The 9,952-nt window shown below is 31.2% G+C and overlaps 1 protein-coding gene across 4 annotated transcripts in view; it reads left to right on the top strand.

Annotated features, from left to right (window-relative positions):
- LOC138938725 (pre-piRNA 3'-exonuclease trimmer) overlaps positions 1-7,589 on the top strand; it is a 120,799-nt gene extending 113,210 nt beyond the window's left edge. The window contains exons 1-13 of one of the 4 annotated variants that reach the window (XM_070305926.1): positions 40-61; positions 1,687-1,856; positions 1,940-2,174; positions 2,339-2,623; positions 2,704-2,908; positions 3,010-3,111; positions 3,209-3,334; positions 3,411-3,516; positions 3,654-3,753; positions 3,875-3,961; positions 4,115-4,203; positions 6,121-6,219; positions 7,322-7,589. In XM_070305926.1, coding sequence (XP_070162027.1) covers positions 1,729-1,856; positions 1,940-2,174; positions 2,339-2,623; positions 2,704-2,908; positions 3,010-3,111; positions 3,209-3,334; positions 3,411-3,516; positions 3,654-3,753; positions 3,875-3,961; positions 4,115-4,203; positions 6,121-6,219; positions 7,322-7,391 — 1,632 coding nt within the window. In that variant the 5' untranslated portion in view covers positions 40-61; positions 1,687-1,728 and the 3' untranslated portion in view covers positions 7,392-7,589. Of the gene's footprint in view, positions 1-39; positions 62-1,686; positions 1,857-1,939; positions 2,175-2,338; positions 2,624-2,703; positions 2,909-3,009; positions 3,112-3,208; positions 3,335-3,410; positions 3,517-3,653; positions 3,754-3,848; positions 3,962-4,114; positions 4,204-6,120; positions 6,220-7,321 lie in introns of those variants that run through there. The other 3 variants (XM_070305925.1, XM_070305927.1, XM_070305928.1) reach the window with 3 other exon arrangements.
- The last annotated feature ends 2,363 nt before the right edge of the window (positions 7,590-9,952 follow it).

The raw sequence follows: 9,952 nt of genomic DNA, 5'->3' as shown, positions 1-9,952 counted from the left end.
ATCTTGGAAGAGATGGTGATCCTTGTAATGATACTCTTTTCACTTCGAGTTCTCTCCAACGGTATTTCTTATACAAGAGAAAAGCGCGAAATAATTCATTAGTTATGCTAAAATTCACTAATTATACATCCACAATTGGTCTCCGATTTATAAATTGTCCTTTTCATGAGTAAATTATCTTTTTCATGTGTGAAAACAATTGTATTTTCTAACGTAATTATATTTTCCTAGCTTTTTCGTATTTTTTATTACTTTCATTCTTGCATTATGCATAATATTTAAAGTTATTGAAATATATCGTGATTGATAATAAGATAATTTAATAACGCTGATTCACACAACAAATTTTCTTTCGTCTGTATTTATTCTTATGATTAAAGAGAATATTTAAAGCCATATTAATTAAGCTAATAACTATTAACCGTTACTGGAAATTAATTGTGCAATGATATTGGCATAGGAAGCACAAAATAGAAACGGAAATATATAACGAGTGCCAATTTACTCATAAAATATGAACTGGAAATATCGATCAAGTTATTCCAGAACTAGTTGTGTCTACGATTATTAAACTATTTATTTACTAAGGATATCCTATTCCATATCATTTTTATCATTTAATTATCGTATTACTGATCGCAATATTTAAACAGATTTATGACATTACATCATGAACGATATAATATTAATTTTATTCTTTTCTATTATAAATATCAAAATTTGTCTTTCGAATACTAAAAGTATCTGGTATTGAATTATTGAGAGAAAGAAAACATCAGTTTTAAATACAAATAAAAGACACATACCAAATCTTTATTCTAACTCTTAAATTTTCAATTTCTTCGATCTATATATAATGCCAATTTGACAGTTAGCTATTATATTAAAAAATTTTAATACTGATTATTATAAAAAAAAAATAGTCGGATATAATCTATATCAAATGCCATAAAAGCGACATGTATACATCTAATTACAGATTTCTTGTATTTCTAAAAATATGTTAATAATAAAATTTGTAAAAGTTTATAATAAAAAAATTATTAGCTTTTTTACCATTATTACTTTCTTAATAATAATGAGTGTATTAACAATATATACGGTATAAGAAGTTATATATATAAATTATTAATATATAAACTATATATATATACCCTAACAACACAGCTTCTCCGGAGGACATCCGGAGATTATCCAGAGGACATCCAGAGGATATTAAACAACTAACGTCTAGATAGTCTCTGGATGTCTTCTGGACATGTGTGCTGTTAGAGTAAATAATCACATATAAAGATTTGAATTTTATTTTAAAGTGATATTTTATTTATACTACAATTTTATGTATGATTGAAAATTTATTACAGTTTATTGTACAACACACGGGAAACTGTATATTTCAATATAAAATCTCAATACCCCGGTAGTATTGAAAAATCTCTCATTTATGCGGCGTCTACAATAGAAATTTTAAGCCCTAAGCCTTAAGAAATTGACCAATCACAGTCAAGTATGAGAAGAATACTCGACTGTGATTAGTCAATTTCCTAAGACTTAGGGCTTAAAATCTCTATTGTAGACGCCGCTTTACACAACAAATAACAAACGTGGTTCTGTACCGTATATATATATATGTAAATGCGAATGGCGGTATCTTTATAAAGAACACAGCGCATGATCTCATTTTAGGTTATCTCGCACTGTTTTATACGTGTATGAAAGAATATTATTATGATTGAGGTCACGAGTGAAAATTTCAACACAATATATCCAAACTTGGAGCGTGCATTGAAAGATGCGAATTTCATAGCGATTGATACGGAATTTACAGGTTTAAATGTTGACGATATCAAAAATAGGTTAGTTTATACCTTTTTAAATGTATGCTCAAGTAATATTTCAGAGAGTATTTTAATATCATTTCTCATACTTGTCATTTTAGTTTATTTGATTCTATAAACGAGCGCTATGAGAAGCAGAGATGCAATATTCAATCATACACAATAATCCAATTTGGTATCACTGCGTTCCAACGAATTCAGAATGAAAATCAGTACACAGCGGAAGCTTTTAATTTCTTTCTGCTGCCTAGATCTATTCCATCAAAGAATAGACAACTTGTTTGGCAAATCACTGCATTAGAGTTTCTGACTGCATACGAATTTGATTTCAACAAGGTATATCGCATTTTTGATAGTTTACTTTAGATTTTGAAAATGAAAAGCTGCTATATGTAGCTTACTGTTGACGAACTTATAGTTTAAATTGAAATTACACTTGATGTTTTATTTTGTTATTAAAAAATAACAATAAATTTAATATGTGTGTTACAAATTTTCAGCTTGTTTACAAGGGCATTTCATATCTCAATGAGGGTGACCAAGCAATTTTGCAGCAACAATTACAAGATAATGTGTTATTTCGTAATGTGGAGAGATCTATTTCCTACCAAGAAGAAGACATTCTCAAAGATTATATCAATCAAGTATCCGAATGGTTGAATAGAGCAAGTGATGAAACAAGCTCATTCAAAATTGACACTACTACTCCAATTTTACAGTATCTTATGCATAAGGAATTAAGAAATCGTTTCCCAAATGTTTGGACCTTCTCAGGGAATAATATGGTATATTAATAATTTTACTTCTTACAAGAAACATAAAAAAGCTGAATTATTTTTCAGTTTTAATCTTCTAACTTCTTTAGGTGACGGTTATGAAAATTTCATCAGATTCCAGAAAAGTTTTGGAACAAGAAGAAGGTTCTATATTGGAAAATGTATTGCTTGAATCATATATAGGTTTTTCAAAGGTGTTTAAGCTTTTGGTTACTTTGAAAAAACCTATAATAGCACATAATGCTTTGTTAGATTTAATGTTTATACATCAACAGTTTTATAAGCCATTACCAAGTACGTATAATATAAAAAAATAATCTAGTTTCATATACATAATACGACACAATGGATGAAAATTAAATTATGATAATTTATGAATAATACATTTTTTTCAGAAAAATACATTGATTTCAAAAATAACATACATCAACTATTTCCTACAATTTATGATACAAAATTTTTAAGCTTTCAATTGAGAGAGCTTCTTCCAACAGAACGTAATTTAAAAAATTATTATCAATTAAAAAAATTATTTACATATACAAGTTATACATAATTTGAAGTATATTAAAGACATTCTTATTATCTTTACAGAAAAATGGAAATTTAATTCTTTAAGTGGTTTAGTCCAATATTTCACAGAGAAGCAAGGAAAATATGTAACACTTGGATCGCCTAATATTGATCTCCTTAGTAAAACAAATTCAGATAAATCAGATGGTAGATATTCCTTTTATGCATATTTATTTTAATCTTATGGTTATTCTACATTTTATAAAACTTTTACATTTTTTAGTTATTATACCTTCGATGAAATATCACACTGCGGGATGGGATTCTTATTTTGCTGGTTATGTGTTTATTAGAATAGTCCATACATTTGCTGCAAAACATCATGGATCGTGAGTTATATATTATATATATATAAATTAAAAGTCGATAATTATATTTATTTTTATTCCTAATATATATACACATTATATATATTAAAGCATATAGCTATAATTAGTAATATTATAAATCTGTCTTATGATTTCAGAGGTTTAATATTGAAGCACTTTACACATACAGAATTAATGAACAATGTAAAAAGTTTGGCAAATTGTATAAATATCATCCGTGGCAGTACATCACATTTGGTAAGAAGAATGTAAAACATTATAATTGAATGAGATATATTTTGCAAGAAGAGAATATATACAGCTGAATGGATATTATATTCTTTTACAAAAAGAAAACGACACATTATAAATTTCCCAGAGGCTTGATGGACCTGAACCTGTATCGATTCGACCTAAATGGCTTTATGTGAAAACGCTAGCGTCGAAGCCGATAACCGCCATGCAGGTATTGCATTTAATTCTTATAATTACATATAATATCTCAATATTATATGATTGTGGGATTCTAAGCATTCTCGTATATTACAGTATGCAATATACGAATGTAAGAGATGAATAATTTGTAATCAATCTACATTGTTATGAAATATTTGCGCAGATAGCTGAAAAAATGTCAATTTTTGGTGCGGTTGACGTGAAGCAATGCACATCGAAGCGTGTGTTAGTTGCAGTAGCAAATCATGGAAGGTTAGTGATTCATACTGTTTTATCAAACCTTTTTCGTTTCTCTCTCTTATTTGATTGTGTCAATATTCTCAATATTACATGTGTATATAAATAAATTGTCAAGCATCACATACAAATCTTGTATGAGAAAAATAGAACGGCTTCATATATGTTGAGAAAGCGATAGCTGCCAACTGCGTCCAATTTCGAGATATCATAAAATACCATAACATTATATTAATGCAGCTCGCAAAAGAAAATTTCATGTTAGAAAAAATTCTCTATAGTGCTTCATTTTCTATATATCACAAATATAACTAAATATAATTTAATAAACAATAAACAGTTGATCTAGAGAGAGGAAAAAGATGATTTGTAATAGTTTGAAGCTACTTTGATGGCGGAAATATTTTGGATACTTTCCAAGGTCAGCCGTTCAGTAATGCATTGCATAAAGTGATTTAGTGTGTTTTCATTTTTATACAAAACAGTTATATACTGTCACAAAACATCCAAATTAGTACGTTTTTTAAAAATGTAACTGAATAGGAAATTTACATAATGTCATTTCTCTTTTAATATTATTTATAATTCAAAATGAGACTGATAAGATATTATAATCTTTTGATAATAATGGTATTGAAAAGAATAATCATATAATGCTCTAATTTATTAAAAGTATAAACAATATGGGAATATAATATGGGAATATAAATCGAAAATAAAATTTAATATCTATTACTCAAACATTATGAAATTAATAGAATAATTTATCAAGGATTGCAAAAAGCAGAATATTTTTTTCTCTCTCTCCTAATTATTTGTCTTTAATCATAAAAACGCGCGTATTATAAAATATTATAGATTGCGCTTTAGCTTTAGAAAATTGAGTTGGTCTATTTAAATGAAATTTTAAAATATAAATATAATTTTATTAATATAAGTATATATGGTATATAAAAAGGGGGATGTGCCTATCTATGCTATATGACTGAGATTATCGATTGATATTCATTTCATTGGTACAATGTTACATTAATACTTCACTCTCACCGACGAATCGCAACTCATATTCGATTTAGGAGTTTATTTCTTCGGAGTGGTTATACGATCGATCTCAATCGAATGCGTTTGTCTAATTCAGATAGTCTGGAAATATACACCGTCGAATATTGCCAATTCAGTGAATCCATTACAATTTCGCTTGTTTTTCAAAGAACGCGTGTTGAGATAGTAAACGCGTTAAGTGTCTCGCGGCCATTTAAACGCTGCAGGTGTTCGCGGCAACGCACATTTTCGTTTTTTATGTTTTCATTTGACGAAGTGGGATAATATTTTATGATCTAATCTATCTATCGTCGCCGAACAAACTCGATAAATTGCATTCCCTCTATCGTCAATTTCGCGAAAGCAACGATTTTTTTTCTCTTTATCGTCCGTAAAACTTATAATGAGAGAATTAATTTATAATAAGAGAACGCACGCGCTTCGAGGATTTATCTGTATATCGTTTCCTTTATATTAAAATTAGAAACTAAATTATCTCGCGAAATTACATACGTGTTTTCATGATAAAAGTTGTTCCGAATATTCATGTACATCGTACAAATAATTGACTCGACGCTGTCATGTTGTGCGCGTAAGATTTTCTTCGTCATTGGCATCGTTCCCATCTTTATGTCGCTTTTACCAACGAACTTTTGCGGATATATTTACAGCACTTATTAAAAGATCGCCGCTGTCTACACCACCGTGTGTACATTATTATTAACGATCTATTATTATACCTGCTGTGTGCCACACGTGTACAACTTTTGTCACGCGAAATTGGCTTAACGCGTAATTACGTTTACCTCGTCAAGCAGATCGATCGTTGCATTAGATACGTCCTCATCTGCGACGCAATGATCAAAAACAATTTCCTCGATCGTTTTACAGCGCACGAGACATATTGCAATACTTCAAACAAAACAAGGATCTATACGTTGTCCCTTATAATCCAATACGGCACTCACCCTCGGTCCAACTCGTCCTATGGTATGTATAAAAATCAATATACTCAAAGTATGCTGCAAAATATATAACATAATAACTTGAATAAATTTCGATAATAAATCGTTTTTTAAAATGAAACGTATGAAACAAATTTTCGTTTGCTATTTAAAATAATTTATAGATTTATCTTCAATTATCTTACGGTTCGCTGTATAATTATATTATACAGAATGTCCGAGAACTATCGAGAAAATCCAAGAACCGCGACAATTTTTGAGACATCACCCTTCCACGCGCCACGTGGGTTTCGAAATACGTCGCAATGTCATAATCGAGATTTTAATCGGTAGTCGATGCGTTGAGACCGATCCAATCCCTATTAGTAGGCAACGCGTTACGTCAAACAAATTAATGATTCTCGACGGATCGCAGCTGTGGTTCCCGAAGTCTCCTAATTAGCGTCGACATTGCCGTAGATGTAAGAAGAAGCCGTGTGATTCGCGTTGCCAATTGTTGCGAAGGCATTATGACGACGTTCTGGTGGTCGTCGATCGTCGCGTTACCTAACGCTCGGGTGAAAGACTCGAAGCGAAACGCCGTCGACGTTTACGGCTGCGATTTCCCGGCTCTATCTCAGTTCTTACAATCGATATATCAATTCGCGCTCGCACATCATTACGCGTTCCGAGTGCAATTTGCGTGAAGATGTTATATTTAAATCATCGCGATTACACCGTGTCTCGCGTCGTATAACATTGGATACTCGAACATTAGAGATTTTCTTGATTTTTTTTACCACAGTTGTTTTTAGAATACTCTATTTTAATTCTTTGTGATCGAGATGTTTCCCTTGAATGCAACGCTTGTCCAAATTCCACGATGAATGAGAAAGTGTAATTATCGAAATTAAATCTTGCTAAAACTGGGATTTAATTTTATGAAAACTTATCGTTTAAAAAATAAATTATAATAATATTGTTGTTTTAATCTCAAAATATCTGCATTAAGAAAAATAATCCAACAGAATCGTCGATCACAATTTTTGTAGTTATTACTTATTAATTTTCTTATTGTTATTTGTACAAAAACATGTTACATATATATTTGTATTTTATAATCGATTGATCTCTCTTTTTAAATATAGGGGCAGTATAATCGTTTCTAGCGGGATTTTTGCTTGGATGCTGCATCAGAAGCTTCAGAAAAGCTCTTAGATGGTCTGTAAAAAAAAAAAATCTAGGGTAATAGTGGGATGTATATTCTTAAATATAGAAATATATTGTCCTTAATAAGTTTAAGAAAAGAACAGCTTTAAAATATATGTACGTAATGCAAAAATATGTATGTAAGAAATGTTTTTCACATAATAATAGAAGATGAAGTACTTTGAACGACAACTTTGTAGCACGATATCTTTTTTATCCTTTTATCCTACGAGACTCGTTGAAAGATCGATTCCAAATCGACAAACAATTTTAACAATCTATCGTTAAAATTAAGATTGGCGTTTGCGGAACACTCGATATATAAAACACCATTTTCGACGGACGACGAAGTTATTCATGGATACTGTAAAATCGAGCAAACAGAACATAGGGAACGGTACATGTCCGCCGAGGTACAGAAGTGACAAACATTTTACGCTTCACCGCAATGTGCCCGTCGCCATTCTGTTTAAATTTAAGATTCAGCTCGGGAGCGGAATCTTTGCGGGAGTTGTTATTATTATGACTCGTGACGAGAGCTCGGCGAGTTCTAAGTCGGCCGGAGCTTAAAGCTCGTTTTTGAGCCGAGAGCAGGAAGTGCTTCTCCACGCTCGCTTGCCAAAGAAACGTTCCCCCCCTCTCTCTCTCTCTCTCCCTTTTTTCTCTGTAAAAAACCAATTATCCCCACTTCGATTTCGAGCCGTTGATTGTCACGCATGTCCATCTGTCATATTTCTTTTTTTCTATCGGTGCTTCCTTTCGTCAGACTTTTTCGTCATAGCCCGATTATTCTGATTATCCCAAAGTGATGTTATGCTCCACGTTAAAATTCCACACGTGTGTTCTGATCAAAAATCATGCTTTTCGCAACAACGTGCCGAAGATTTATATGCGAAAAGAAATGTGAGCAAACCCCTCGTAAATCTCGATATAAATTAGGAAAAAAAAACAAATATTTTATCCGTATATATTTAACGATATATCAAAATACACATCTTCCCAAGAGTACTTATATCTAAATGTTCAGATATAGAAAATAGAGAATATCGACTACGGCAATGAATAATGATGCGTTCCTTGATCAAAGTGCTCGATACATAGGTACTTATCGCACTTATCGTGAAGAAGAATCTCGCTGAAGCCGCGTATCTTTGAGGCGATATCTCCGCAAAAATTTTCTCTGGCCGCTACCCAAGGCCAAAGCACTCGAAATAATGCGGTAGCAATTCGCGTGGGCGACTGGACAGTCAGTTTGGTCGACGCTGGTGTCCGATGGCAGGTGTGGACTCCTCGAGATGAATCCCTCCCCTTCCGCTCTCATTCACGCGCCGCGTAGACGAGGTAAAGGTCGCTCGCGTGGGCTCGGATCCAGAGCTATGGAATTGGGTTAATAAAACTGCGACGCTTTCCACTGATAATCCATTTATCCTTTGTCAGAGCTTCAATCGCGCATTTCTTGATTGCGATCGCGAAATTGATCCTTAAAGTAAGACGAAGATTGGAGAATAAAAGCAAAAATTGCTTTGTATTCACGGAATCGGCGAATGTTTTTTTACACCGGAGATTTTGTGAAATATTTAGATTCTATGTTTCGGTACTGAAATTGCGGAAAACTATTGCTCCTTACTTTTTTGTTTAATACGTACAGAACGATTTATCTCACAGCCGTATTGAATTTTAAAAATAGATTATTTAACCAATTTGCAGCTGATTTTTTTGCAATGAGGATTTAATGAATGTTTTTTTTTTTTTTTTCATAATTGTTTAAAAATTCGGATTATAAGAGAGAATACTAGGACTTTATTACTTTATATTTATATCTTTTGTTCATCTTAATATTGTTTAATTCAATATTTTAATATAATAACCTGTTGTTTTGAGAGAAGACTGTATTGAGATATCAATCTCACGTAATTGTATGCGTAGGTGTATAATTCTGGCGTACGATCAACGCATATGCACACAGTAAATTGACTTTGATACATATATATATATATATATATATTTAAGGCGAATGATAATTTTTAAACTTATAAAATAAGAATCGCAACGCAAACAACCGTGTCTAACAGATATATACACATAGCGCATATTTGAAGTTAAAGATGTTCCCTTGTCTCAGGAGACATGTATAATTTTCAATTTACCGAAAACATCCATCATGCAAAAATATGATTGCATATTATCGCGAAATATATCATATGCGATTTGTAAAATTTATTTTGTCGCTATTACAATTTTTCTACATGTCATTCAACATCAGATACGCCGTTTTTTACAAAATGTTTCGTTTTTTTTTTTTTTATGAGAAATATAAAAAAGAAAAAGATTATTTCAATGTCGAATTATTATTAAATAAATCAGTAATTTAGTATTTTTTAAATCCCGAGGAGGAGGATTATAAAAATCACTCTTCTATTATTATTAATATCTATTCTATTATCATTATTCTATTGAATGCAAATATGATTTCGTTATTATTGTGATTTCAATTAGTATACTTTCACGAAATTTTGATCCACTTGATCTTCCGAATATTTATAATGTTAAGAAATAATGCAAAAGATAAG

Source organism: Polyergus mexicanus, unplaced genomic scaffold (genome assembly GCF_030449975.1).
Source record: "Polyergus mexicanus isolate NDT 795.1 unplaced genomic scaffold, iyPolMexi1.0 SCAF_13, whole genome shotgun sequence".
Lineage (NCBI taxonomy): Eukaryota > Metazoa > Arthropoda > Insecta > Hymenoptera > Formicidae > Polyergus > Polyergus mexicanus.
Note: the sequence above shows the minus strand (reverse complement) of the source record. Positions and strands in the feature narration are given on the sequence as shown.